Source organism: Nerophis ophidion, linkage group LG01 (assembly GCF_033978795.1).
Source record: "Nerophis ophidion isolate RoL-2023_Sa linkage group LG01, RoL_Noph_v1.0, whole genome shotgun sequence".
In the NCBI taxonomy this organism is placed as follows: Eukaryota; Metazoa; Chordata; class Actinopteri; order Syngnathiformes; family Syngnathidae; genus Nerophis; species Nerophis ophidion.
In genome coordinates this window covers 44959407-44973857 of record NC_084611.1, presented here as the reverse complement: position 1 = coordinate 44973857, position 14451 = coordinate 44959407, and the positions used below count along the sequence as shown (strand labels likewise).

General features: G+C 42.5%; 1 protein-coding gene across 1 annotated transcript; it reads left to right on the top strand.

The window, feature by feature from the left end:
• The first annotated feature begins 1413 nt into the window (after positions 1-1413).
• On the top strand, positions 1414-2328 carry LOC133558418 (baculoviral IAP repeat-containing protein 5.2-like). The gene has a single exon (XM_061909827.1). The coding sequence runs from the start codon at positions 1414-1416 to the stop codon at positions 1720-1722; it is 309 nt and encodes a 102-aa protein (XP_061765811.1). The 3' UTR covers positions 1723-2328.
• The last annotated feature ends 12123 nt before the right edge of the window (positions 2329-14451 follow it).

The following is a 14451-nucleotide window of genomic DNA, read 5'->3' as shown; positions in this document are numbered from 1 at the left end:
CCTTTTTTTCTGTCGACTACGCCTTCCACATTTTTCAACCCACTTCAGCAGTTCCACCGTCAAAACATTCCTCTCAAACAGGACAAAAAACAAAGTTGTTTTCTGAACAGGAAAATTTCCCGGTTTTCCCGAAATTCCAGGAATTTCCTAACACCATTTCTTAATTAAAATTGTTACTACTTCACCATTTCTCGACCGATTTGAAACTTTCCAACACCAACCATATTTGGAATTTTCAAAAGATTTCCCGTTTTTCCCGAAATCCCTAAATTTCTATGAAATTCCCATTGAAAAGAATGGGACATATTTCAAAGTTACACCACACCCACATCTTTCATCCGATTCAAACCGTTCCAACTTCAAAATATTCAGCCTGTTCAGGAATTGTGTGTTCCCTTTCAACAATGATTAAAAACTTTCCCGGATTTCCAAGATAACACAGAATTTACGGCCATTTTCCCCATTCAAAAGGAATTATCCATTTTTCAAACTTCCACCAGTTCCACATTTTTCAACCTAATCAAAGCATTCCACGTTTAACATGTAGCACCCCTACTGTAGGATAGCAGGTTAGTACAACAATTTAGATTACTAGGTTCTTGGCCGTATAATTGAGATACTCGAAATGAGACGTTTTGTACGTAGTGGACCACAGAACAGCTGCTGGCAAATTTATTGCACAATAATAAACAACAACACATGAACAGTGTGCTTTTTGAATTGAAAATACCCCAAAAATAAAATAAAATAGAGCTCTGTTACAAAAATCAAAATAGAAAAAATAGAAGAAATGTCCCTTTTAAATTTGAATTCTACCCGGGTAGTACTGAATTGAACACTGTCTATATTCCTTTGTTGGGAATCCTTAGTTCTTTTGTAATCCGTTATTCCGTATTGATTCGGTTCGATACTTGCAACTCTGATGGTAGATCAGTTCAGTAATAGGTCACTGCAGAGGGTGGAGACCGATGTAGCTGGCCACACCACATCCAAGCGCTCCCTCTCCGCAGACTCTCACTCACTGGTACTGGCTCGCCATCAAACTCAAGTCCAGCTTGGAACCAGACTTCAGGATCACACAAAAAAACAATCTGCACATAGCGGTACAGAATGTAATCAATTAGAATACTCTTTTTACTCTTAGTTCTCTTCCATATGGTACCATATTAACTTCAATTTTAAATCAATAAACACAGTTACTCATACATATGAATACTGGTCAGTTCACACTGTACTCCATATAAGTCTGTAAGACTTTAACAGCAGCATTAAATCATGAAAACTATAGTAGCTTCACTTCTTAATAATTCAATGAATTACATCCATTTAAGGATTTTTACCTTTATATCTTTAAATTATGAACCGTGAAATATAACTTTTTAAACCATCACATAATAAATAAATAAATGATAAATGGGTTGTACTTGTATAGCTGTCGACAACAGCCCAGATGCTGCCACGTGTTTCTTCTGCCTCAAGGAGTTGGAGGGCTGGGAGCCGGACGATGACCCACAGAAAGAGCACAAATCGCATTCACCCTCGTGTCACTTCTTGGCCCTGAAGAAGAAAGTAGAGGAGCTGCCTTTGAACGAGTTCTTGAAGCTCTACCAGGCGAGGCACAAGCGCCTCATCAGCAAAAACTGTAACGAGGCCGTCGACAAGTTTGAGGTGGCTGCAAGATTGGTGAAATCGGAAATTCTCAAGATGGAAATGGGCAAATAAGACATTGGGTGTGTATGTAAATATGTACAGCATTTGTTTTGTGTTAGCTATACTTTGCCGTTTTTATTCGTAAATTGTGGACGGTATTTTTTATTTTACTTATACATTGTACCTTTCAGTTTAAGGTTTACTTAGTGCGGTCTCAGTGCATGTTTTTTTTACCATATTTGATTACCCATATAAGTTTTCATGTAGGGACGGCGTGGCGCAGTGGAAGAGTCGCCGTGCACAACCCGAGGGTCCCTGGTTCAATTCCCACCTAGTACCAACTTCGTCACGTCCGTTGTGTCCTAAACAAGACACTTCACCCTTGCTCCTGATGGGTCCTGGTTGGCGCCTTGCATGGCAGCTCCCTCCATCAGTGTGTGAATGTGTGTGTGAATGGGTATGTGGAAGTAGTGTCGGAAATCACATTTTGGTCATCATGTATTATAATGAGTATCATTTTAACTGCATCAATTGAATAAATTAAATGTATCAACAGTTCCCCTTTAAGCAGCAGGACAAGGCTGTTTTAGCAGCATTGGAATGAATGCAGCTCCTCTGCTCACTGCATGAGGCTGAACACAGTTACATTAAATAAACCTCTTTTACACAAAACAAAAATACAATAAAGTTATTCAACTGCAACATGCTAACATGTCACAAGACATCATATTACTCCAATTGGTTTTGTACATCTTAATTCTGTGTCTTATCAGATCCCTCTCTTTAGCATTACCTAGCATTACCAGTGTGGCTAGGCTAACAGGTTTGCTAACAGCAATGTACTGTAGGCCTCACTCACAAATTAACACTTACTGGAGTTCTCAGCAGCACAAAGCACAGCAATCCAACGCCCACTGGAACCCGGCTCGCTTATGCTGCTTTTCCAACACTCGGTCACAGAAGTAACAAGTATTTTTAACTTTTAAACTTTGTCTTTGTAATACAATGATGACTCGTGTCTTCACTGGGTGACGTTCAGTGAAGAAGTGACTGGAATAACAAAGGCGCATGCGCTCTCTACTGGCCAACATGTGAATAACGTGCTGTGTGCATGTATCATTAGTTTAACCCGGTAGTGAACACATGACTTTGACACATCATAAATTAACATTTTAAGTGACCAAAGGGACTTTTGGCACACCATAAATTAGAAATAAATAATAGGAGAATATATTAGTGACACTATATTTCCATATGGGTTACACACTCCCCCCTTAAGTCAGCATGAGTCCCTTCATGTGCTATAACATCTTGACTCAAATTGCTATAACCTCATGACTGTTGTAGTCACCAAAGGAAATGAGTGCGTGATTGAAACTGTCTAGAAGACTTTGAGCAAAAGAGATGAGGGGTTTACCCAACTGTGGGTAGTCCAATCGATCTGGTGGCCGCCTTGACCTTACAGATCGGCGTACCATATTGCCTTCACCACAGTCATCAGGTAAGTCGGTTCCCTCAGCTCGAGCAGCTTGAGCTTCTGGAATTTCAGTGTCATTTTCCGGATCTCCATTTTCATTACTTTCAACATTCAGATCCAGCAAGGGTATATCATCTTTTTGTTTTACATTGTCTGGCTCAGGCAAGACTGCAACTTCCTCAGGAGGTGGGTGTTCAGCATTGTTCTCCAACTGGTGATCTCCAACCACATCAGGGAATTCCTTTTCCTCTTCAACTGGCAACGGAGGCTCATTACAAGCAAAGGACTCCACTTGTGACTGGTTTTGTAGTGTCTCGCCCACTTCCTTCTCTGTGGGAGGATTGTCAGCTACAACCAGCTGTTTAGGGATGTTATAGACCTCTGTAAACCTCTTCTCAGTGAGAGCAGAAGTTTCCTCGGGAAATACTGTGTACTCCTCTTCAGACTCAGAACTTTCCTCTTTTTGGACCTGAGGAGAACTTTGTCTTGTCCTGGGACGACGAATCGGCTTTGGCTGATTGGGTTCCTCATCCTCGACTTCAACCAATTGTCCACAAGGCAGCAGAAGATCCCTGTGTAAAGTGCGGATTGGACCATCTTCATCTACTGGCTGGACCTTGTAAACAGGTAAGTCTCCCATCTGTTGTAAGACACTGTACACAGCGGACTCCCACTTGTAAGCGAGTTTGTGTTTGTTCTTCAGACGGACATTTCTCACCAGTACTCTATCTCCCACTTCAAGTGTAGACTCTCTGACTCGTTTATTCCACTGCTGCTTATTCCTCTCAGCAACCTTCTGGGAGTTTTCAATGGCTGTTTGATAACTCTCCTCCAGTCGAGACTTGAGGTTTCGCACATATTGGGAGTGAGATACGGGTGTTCCTTCCCTGACGGGTAGGTTGAATGCAATATCGACTGGAAGCCTGGGTTGTCTCCCAAACATTAACTCATAGGGACTGAACCCGGTGACTTCGCTTCTGGTACAGTTGTAGGCATGTGTGAGTGGTTTAACGAAATCACGCCAGTGACTCTTCTCTTTTTCTTTTAGAGTACCCAACATGCCAAGAAGGGTGCGGTTGAACCGTTCAACCGGGTTTCCCCTTGGGTGATAAGGACTGGTTCTCACTTTTTTGATACCGGCTATGGCACAAAGTTCTTTAATAGTGTGGGACTCAAAATCTCTTCCCTGATCACTGTGCAAGCGTTCAGGAAAGCCGTAGTGAACCAAGAAATGCTCCCACAGACACTTCGCAACAGTAGTAGCTTTTTGATCTTTCGTGGGTATGGCTACCGCATATTTTGTAAAGTGGTCTGTGATGACCAGAATGTCCTTGGTATTTTGGGAATCAGGCTCCAGTGATAGGTAGTCCATGCAGACCAATTGCATAGGCCTACTTGTCTGGATACTGACCAGCGGTGCTGCTTTCTCAGGCGGAGTCTTCCTCCTAACACACCGGCCACAGGTTTTGACCTTGTGCTCAACATCCGCAGCCATTCGTGGCCAGTAGAATCTTGACCTCACTAAGTCAATAGTACGGTCTATGCCCATGTGTCCCATGTTGTCATGGAGACACTTGAGTACAGTGACTCTGAGGGATTCTGGAAGAATTAGTTGATAGATTGTTTTCTCTTCACATTTCCGCTTCCTGTACAGGAGACCGTCTCTCATCTCAAGGCGTTTCCACTCCTTGAGCATCAGATTAAGTTCAGGAGAGTTAGGACCGATGTTCCGAGGTACTGGGCCTCCAGATTCCAACAGATGAATAACATGCTTGATGGTAGGGTCAGCTTCCTGTCGTTCTCGGAGGTCATCCTCACTGAAGATGGGTACCGTCACCTGACCCAATAATTCTTCATCACTGTAGATGTCTGGAACAGCGTCGCCGTTGAGAGCTAGAGATTCAACCAACGTGATGGAAGGTAAGTTGTCGGTTTCTCTTGTCAGGTGTCGGTGACATAGGGCTGTAACTGCGTCTTCAGGTAAGTTTAGATGGTCATGTGACGATGATAGATGATGTGAGGTGAACCGCTTTATTCTCTCTCTTTCTTCCAGTGAAGCGTCATCCTCAACCAACATTCCATGCGGTCGCCTGGAGAGACCGTCGGCATCTTGATTGCTCTTTCCAGCCCTGTACTTGATGTTGAAGTTGAACGTAGAAAGGGCTGCTAGCCAGCGATAACTGGCAGAATCTAGCTTAGATGAGGTGAGTATGTAAGTTAACGGATTGTTATCCGTTACCACAGTGAAGTTGTTACCATAGAGATAGTCCTGGAACTTCTCTGGGATTTCCCATTTTAAAGCTAGAAACTCCAGCTTGAGTGCTGGATATCTTGCCTCACTAGATGAAAGGCCCCTACTGGCATAGGCGATGACCCTTGATTGGCCGTCCTGCTCTTGGTATAAAGCAGCTCCTAAACCAGTAGTACTGGCATCCGTATGCAGTGTATAGGGGAGCTTTGCATCTGCGAACCCCAGGATGGGAAAAGATGTGAGCTTTTCTATGATGCATTCAAAAGCGTCCTGACAAGCAGGTGTCCACCGTTCTGCGAACGGCTCTTTTGGATTGAAATATTTCCCTTTACATGTCGTCATCTTCTGGCCTTTTCTGAGAGGTGGATAGCCAGAAATGAGACTGTTTAATGGCTTTACTATTTTAGAATAGTCCTTGACGAAGCGGCGATAATAGCCGGCGAAGCCTAAAAAGGACTTCAATTCTTTTAGGGTCTGTGGCCTTGGCCATGTTTTCAGTGCAATGACTTTTTCGGGATCAGTCTCGACACCATTTCTGGAGACGATGTGTCCAAGATAACGCACAGACGTCTGGAAGAATCTGCACTTCTCGGGAGAGAGCTTGAGACCATATTCTCTTAGCCGTTGAAGGACGTGCAGAAGTCTGGCCTCGTGTTCCTCCAGGGAGGCAGAGAACACAATGAGATCATCAAGAAAAACAAGCACCTCTTTCAGGTTAATGTCACCCATGCATTTCTCCATTAGGCGCTGAAATGTACTCGGCGCATTGGTTATCCCCTGGGGCATACGGTTGAACTCCCAAAACCCCAGGGGACAGACAAAAGCAGTCTTGGCTTTGTCACTCTCTTCCATACCAATTTGGTAGTACCAGGATTTGAGGTCCATCACGGAAAACCATTGTGACCCCGTGAGGGCGGAGAATGCTTCTTCGAGGTTTGGTAATGCATAAGCATCCTTAATAGTTTGTGTATTCAACTTACGGTAATCGACACAAAGTCGGACATCACCGTTCTTTTTCTTTACAACGACTATGGGTGAAGAGTAGGGTGACTCGGACTCCCGTATCACACCAGCTTCTAGCAGTATTTTAAGGTGTTTCCTGACAGCCTCATAGTCATTGGGATGTATGGGTCTTGAACGCTGTTTAAAAGGCGTCTCGTCTTTGAGCTTGATATGGTGCTTGACTTTGGTGGCATGACCAAAATCAAGGTCATGATGTGCAAACACATCAGAGTAACCATTGAGTTTCTCTGTGACTCTGGTTTTCCATTCCTCTGGTAGAGGAGAATTGCCGAAGTCAAACGTCAGGGTGTTGTTTGTGGACTGATTTGGAGAAGAGGTTGCACTACAACAGTTCACTGCATTCTTGTCATGTAATGAACTTTTTTCAACAATCTTATCAGGAACATGTAGTTCTGCGACAACACAGTTTGTAGGTAGTGTTATGTCATGGTCTGTCTCGTTTCTCAGCCAAACAGCCAACTTGTGCTGAGGCTGCTGGGGTAAAGTGACGAGACAATAGTCAACGAAAATGCCACCAGGTAAGACAGACTTTCTTGGCTGCTCCAGAACTGCCAACTTCTCCGTATTTGCAGAATTGACATTGACCTGGCCTTCCACAAGGACTTTATCATGTGCCGGAATAACTTGCTGCGGTTTCCCTTTAAGTGTCATTAGACCTATTTGCCCAGTGCTCTTTAGCTTTTGTCTGAATTCAAGTGCACTGAGGATTTGTTTGTAGCCATGAATAGTTGAAGTAGTCTTTTGAGTGTTGTATTGGCACTCTTCATCATATAACACATCAAGTAAGTTGGTACCTATTAGAACAGGCAAGTCACTGTTGGAGCGTTGATCAGGGACAACTAATGCTAGTGTGGTCACTTCGGGTGCAGTGTCAATAAACTCCTTTGGCAACCCAATACTGACTTCTACATAGCCCATATATGGGACTGACTGACCATTAGCACCTTCCACATCAAGAAGATTGAATGGCTGGATAGGCTGTTCTGACAGGTGCTCTGTGTAGAATGAGTTAGAAATTGTGGTCACCTGAGACCCTGTGTCAAGAAGGCAGTAACACTTTACACCTGACACAGTCACATCACTGATGCATTTGTTGCCAATTAAACCTTTTGGTATTTTAGATTGGTGCTTGGTACTATGAGAATAACTTGCAACATTCTGTTTGGAGCTGGTATTAGTCTTTGTTCCCGTTTGCTCCTCAACAGAAACAGAATTTAAAAATCCAGTTTGCTTTGTTCGTCCCACAGCTTTTGTTTCTTTTTGAGTTCTTGGCGTTTAGCCTCAACAACTTCCGGGTTGGACTCGTTGGGACAAACTGGCGCTATATGTCCATCTTCGCCACAGTTAAAGCAATACCACGCTCGTGGTTTCTTTTTGCTTCTATGGACATCCTCTGTCTTAGGCTCCTTTGCCTTGGATTTATTCGGCTTAGCTCCCTTGGAGGTAGCCTTTGTAGAAGATTCACCCATGGATGCTTTCAGGTTTGCCAACTGGGCTTGAAGTTGTGCTAGTTGTTTTTGTATTTTCTTTGTACCCTCATTATAGTTGTGCTTTACAGCAGCGGCTGCTATGTCCCTCTCATCTGTATCAGAGTTGTACACGTTCACATTATTAGACTGCACTTTAGCTTTGTTAAATCCAACATGTTGTTTCATACGACGAGATCTGGCAGCCTGCTTGTCTTCCTCCGTCCTCACTAAGAGCAACAACTCGGAGAACGAGGGCGGGGCATCTTTCTGCAGTTGGGACAGCTGAAGATGTGTGATTAAACTATTGTTGAAACATCCCCTGCAGAACTGTTTCAGCAGTTGCCGGTCTGCATCGCTGGCAGGAATGTCATTCCTCTTGACTACTTTGCTCAGTATTGACTGTAGGCGATGTAAATAAGCAGACGCCTTTTCACCCGGCTCTGCGGTGGTGGTAAGGAATACTGCAAAGAGCTCGTCAGCATCATCCACAGTACCGTAGGCTGAGTCAAGTACATGCAAATAGTCACGTGGGCTCGACTGGGGCCCAAGATGCTTTACAACATTTACAGCTGGAGGAAGGAGACTTTCTACAATCCTTCTGACCACTTGCTTGTCAGGGATTGTGGTATCGCTGAAGTAGAACTCAACATTACTACGCCAAGTGTCATAATCGACTTCCAGGCTGGGGCAGGGAGTTTTCCCAGAGAAAGGCCTCAACCTGGTATGGTGTGTTGACGACACGTCACTGCTCTTTACAATATGCTCCACGACCATTCTCTGCACCTCAGGTGTGTTAATTTGGTCAAGTGGTAGCTGAAAGGGTGATCTGGTACCACTAGGCAGGGTTTGTTTAAGTGGGGCCTCATTCACATTTAGAGTGGACTGGTTTGGGGTCTGGATGGACGCCGGTTCAACTCCACTCTTGTGAGGAGTAGACGAGGGGGTTTGGTGCTCAACCTCCTCATCTCGTTGAGCTGGCCGGCTTTCTTGAATTCTGGCCAACTCCTCTCGCAGGACTTCCTCAAAGTCTGTGCCACTCAATTTTGCAATGCCTTCAAGCTCACACAGGTAGAATTTGGTTATGTTCGAACCTGCATTAGCAGCATAAACACTAGATAAGAGCTGCACATAGTGTCTAATTTTGTCATCTGAAGAAGGTCTGTTATATGGTAAATCACGTGCAAGAACACTAACACCTTCACCAGATTTAAACTCAACAATAACTGAATTTGGGAATTTAGCATCGGAACTGTCAATTTTAACCACTCTTTCAATAGACCCATATTGTTTCAAAAAGTCAAATACCTCCTCATCTACTTCAGTACCAGACCAGTACTGAACTGGGTACCTTAATGTTTTCAGACTTAATGACATCCATATTTCAAGTGTTAAGTCAGAGGTATTACAAAAATTGTGAACAAACGTGCCAGAGCTGTTCTGTATTGTATGTACAGTATGAATTCGGAATCACAGCGTTCTCCTGGCTGGCTCGCCAAGTGTGTAGCACCCCTACTGTAGGATAGCAGGTTAGTACAACAATTTAGATTACTAGGTTCTTGGCCGTATAATTGAGATACTCGAAATGAGACGTTTTGTACGTAGTGGACCACAGAACAGCTGCTGGCAAATTTATTGCACAATAATAAACAACAACACATGAACAGTGTGCTTTTTGAATTGAAAATACCCCAAAAATAAAATAAAATAGAGCTCTGTTACAAAAATCAAAATAGAAAAAATAGAAGAAATGTCCCTTTTAAATTTGAATTCTACCCGGGTAGTACTGAATTGAACACTGTCTATATTCCTTTGTTGGGAATCCTTAGTTCTTTTGTAATCCGTTATTCCGTATTGATTCGGTTCGATACTTGCAACTCTGATGGTAGATCAGTTCAGTAATAGGTCACTGCAGAGGGTGGAGACCGATGTAGCTGGCCACACCACATCCAAGCGCTCCCTCTCCGCAGACTCTCACTCACTGGGACTGGCTCGCCATCAAACTCAAGTCCAGCTTGGAACCAGACTTCAGGATCACACAAAAAACCAATCTGCACATAGCGGTACGGAATGTAATCAATTAGAATACTCTTTTTACTCTTAGTTCTCTTCCATATGGTACCATATTAACTTCAATTTTAAATCAATGAACACAGTTACTCATACATATGAATACTGGTCAGTTCACACTGTACTCCATATAAGTCTGTAAGACTTTAACAGCAGCATTAAATCATGAAAACTATAGTAGCTTCACTTCTTAATAATTCAATGAATTACATCCATTTAAGGATTTTTACCTTCATATCTTTAAATTATGAACCGTGAAATATAACTTTTTAAACCATCACATAATAAAATAAATGATTATTTAACTGAAATCACATTTTGGTCATCATGTATTATAATGAGTATCATTTTAACTGCATCAATTGAATAAATGAAATGTATCAACAGTTCCCCTTTAAGCAGCATGACAAAGCTGTTTTAGCAGCATTGGAATGAATGCAGCTCCTCTGCTCACTGCATGAGGCTGAACACAGTTACATTAAATACACATCTTTTACACAAAACAAAAATACAATAAAGTTATTCAACTGCAACATGCTAACATGTCACAAGACATCATATTACTCCAATTGGTTTTGTACATCTTAATTCTGTGTCTTATCAGATCCCTCTCTTTACCATTACCTAGCATTACCAGTGTGGCTAGGCTAACAGGTTTGCTAACAGCAATGTACTGTAGGCCTCACTCACAAATTAACACTTTCTGGAGTTCTCAGCAGCACAAAGCACAGCAATCCAACGCCCACTGGAACCCGGCTCGCTTATGCTGCTTTTCCAACACTCGGTCACAGAAGTAACAAGTATTTTTAACTTTTAAACTTTGTCTTTGTAATACAATGATGACTAGTGTCTTCACTGGGTGACGTTCAGTGAAGTGACTGGAATAACAAAGGCGCATGCGCTCTCTACTGGCCAACATGTGAATAACGTGCTGTGTGCATGTATCATTAGTTTAACCCGGTAGTGAACACATGACTTTGACACATCATAAATTAACATTTTAAGTGACCAAAGGGACTTTTGGCACACCATAAATTAGAAATAAATAATAGGAGAATATATTAGTGACACTATATTTCCATATGGGTTACAAACACATTCCACTTATCCTGGAAATTCAAATCATCATTTATTTAACTTAAAAAAAAATCCAGGAATTCACAAAAACATCCCGTTTTTTAAACCCTTTTTTCACCCTTTTTTTCTGTCGACTACACCTCCCACATTTTTCAACGTAATCAAACCATTCCAACTTTCAAACATTCCTTTTAAGCAGGACAAACAATTGTTTTTTGAAGTGGAAAAATTCCTGTTTTTCCAAAATTCCAGGAATTCCGTAACACCATTTTTAAAGTAAAAATGTTACTACTTCACCCTTTCTCGACTGATTGGAAAAATTCCAACACAAACTCATTTTTTTCATTTTTTTTTAAATTCCTGCATTTCCCGACATTCCTTAATTTCTATGAAATTCCCATTGAAAAGAATGGGACATTTTTAAAAGTTCCACAACTCCGACATCTTTCATCCAATTCAAACTGTTCCAACTTCAAAATATTCAGCCTGTTCGGGAATTGTGTGTTCCCTTTCAACAATTATTTAAAAAATTCACGGATTTCCTAGAATTCCCTGTTTTTATGGACATTTTCTCCATTCAAAATGAATGATCCACTTTTTAAACTTCCACCAGGTCCACATTTTTCAACCTATTCTAAGTATTCCACCTTTAACACATTCATCTCATCCTGGAAATTCTATAATTTCTTCCAAGTTCAACACATTTCCATAAATTCTTATCTTTTTCTAACCTTATTTCCAAGTTTGTTTTTTATTGTGATGACTCCTTTCACATTTTTCAACCCACTTGAAGCGTTTGACTGTCAAAACATTCCTCTCAATCAGGACAAAAAAACAAGTTGGTTTAAGAACTTTGAAAATTCCCGGTTTTCCCAACATTCCGTAATATAATTTTTCAGTTAAAAACTGTTACTACTTCAACATTTCTTGCCCGATTTAAACAATTCCAACACCAAGCAATTCAGCTCATTCAGGACCTTCATGCTCCTCATCATTTTCAAAAGTTTTCCCACATTTCCAGGAAGTTCCCATTGAGATGAAATGGCCATTTTTCCAAGTTGCACAATTCCCACGTTTTTCAAGCTATTCAAAGCATTCCAACATCAACACATTCCACTTTTCCCGGACATTCCAACTAACACGTTCCCAAGTTCCAAAACTAATTCCGGTTTTCCTGTAAATTCAAAGCATTCAAACATTCAAACTATTCTTACATTCATACAACATTCTGCCCACATTTCAGTTCAACTTCAGCATTGGGGCATTCACACGACATTCAAAAGCTGCATAAGAGGAGCAAAGGGAGTGCAGTGTGCCTGCCTGGCCACTAGTCGGCCATCTCGCTGCCTGAGAAGCTGAGAGAACCTAGCCTCCTTGAACGCATCAAACGGCGCACAACAACAGTGGAGACTGAGGGCAAGGTGCAGTGGAGGAAGAGACTATGGGCTCAGAGCTAATGTTAGCATGTGTGTTTACTTGCGCTATTGCTACGATGGTCACAAACATTGGCGTTACCTTACAGCTGCGGCTGTAGGCAACCTCCTGGTGGGTGCTTAAAAGGATGCATGTGAAGTATCACAAGTGGTCTGCATGCGCTGTAAAATGTTGTCCCGTAATAATTGTCCTATTGTTGTTTATAATCCCCTTGTCAGCATTATTGATGACGACTCAGCAGTTTTCTCCTTTGCACTGGAATGTTGGTTGTTACTTTCTCATGCACCCCATATTATTATTAACATGAAAAAACAACAACTAATGACATTACTCGGCTTGGCGAGGTTGGGAGAGTGGCCGTGCCAGCAACCTGAGGGTTCCTGGTTCAATCCCCACCTTCTACCAACCTCGTCACGTCTGTTGAGTCCTTGAGCAAGACACTTCACCCTTGCTCCTGATGGTTTGTAATAAGGGCCTTGCATGGCAGCTCCCGCCATCAGTGTGTGAATTTGTGTGTGAATGGGTAAATGTGGTAATAGTGTCAATGCGCTTTTAGTACCTTGAAGGTAGAAAAGTGCTATACAAGTATAACCCATTTACCATTTACCATTTACTCTAATTATTACCCACCTCCATTCAAGGCTTCGCCTTACTTGTACTTTAGTTAAATCAAGGCTCCGCCCTCTTAGTGCTTGAGTTCAATCAAGGCTCCGCCCTCTTTGGACTTTAGTACAATCAAAGCTTCGCCCTCTTTGGACTTTAGTTCATTCAAAGCTCCGCCCTCTTTGGACTTTAGTTCAATCAAAGCTCCGCCCTCGTTGGACTTTAGTACAATCAAAGCTCCGCCCTCGTTGGACTTTTGTTCAATCCAAGCTCCGCCCTCTTTTGACTTTAGTCCAATAAAAGCTCCGCCCTCTTTGGACTCTAGTTCAATCAAAGCTCCGCCCTCGTTGGACTTTAGTACAATCAAAGCTCCGCCCTCTTTGGGCTTTTCTTCAATCCAAGCTCCGCCCTCTTTTGACTTTAGTTCAATCAAAGCTCCGCCCTCTTTGGACTCTAGTTCAATCAAAGCGCAGCCTATGTGTGTGCGCGCGCGCGTGTGTGTGTGTGTGTGTGTGTGTGTGAGAGAGCATGTGTGTGATAGTGTGTTTTGTGTGTGAGAGAGTGTGTGTGTGTTTGTGTGTGAGAGAGTGTGTGAGTGTGTGTGTGAGAGAGAGTATGTGTGTGTGTGTTTTGTGTGTGAGAGAGTGTGTGTGTGTACATGTGTGTTTTGTGTGTGAGAAAGAGAGTGTGTGTGTGTGTGAGAGAGAGAGTGTGTGAGTATGTGTGTGTGTGTGTGAGAGAGAGAATGTGTGTGTGTGTTTAGTGTGTGAGAAGGTGTGTGTGTGTGTGTGTGTGTGTGTGTGTGTGTGTGAGAGAGAGAATGTGTGTGTGTGTTTTGTGTGTGAGAAGGTGTGTGTGTGTGTGTGTGTTTTGTGTGTGAGAGAGAGTGTGTGTGTTAAAGTTAAAGTTAAAGTACCAATGAAAGTCACACACACACTAGGTGTGGCGAAATTATTCCCTGCATTTGACCCTTCACCCTTGTTCACCCCCTGGGAGGTGAGGGGAGCAGTGGGCAGCAGCGGTGCCGCGCCCGGGAATCATTTTTGGTGATTGTGTGTGAGTGTGTGTGTGTGAGAGAGAGAGAGAGTGTGTGTGTGTGTTTTGTGTGTGAGAGAGAGTGTGTGTGTGTGTTTTGTGTGTGTGAGAGAGAGTGTGTGTGTGTGTTTTGTGTGTGTGTGAGAGAGAATGTGTGTGTGTTTTTTGTGTGTGAAAGAGTGTGTGTGTGCGTGTGTGTGAGAGAGGGTATGTATGTGTGTGTGCGTTTTTTGTATAAGTGTGTGTGTGTGTTTTTGTGTGTAAGTGTGTGTGTGACAGAGAGAGTGTGTGTATGTGTGTGTGTGAGAGAGAGTATGTGTGTGTGTTTTGTGTGTAAGTATGTGTGTGTTTGTGTGAGAGCGAGA

Bases quoted from the DNA above. Each gene is read 5' to 3' on its own strand.
- LOC133558418 (XM_061909827.1), top strand. From the start codon at position 1,414: ATGGGTTGTACTTGTATAGCTGTCGACAACAGCCCAGATGCTGCCACG.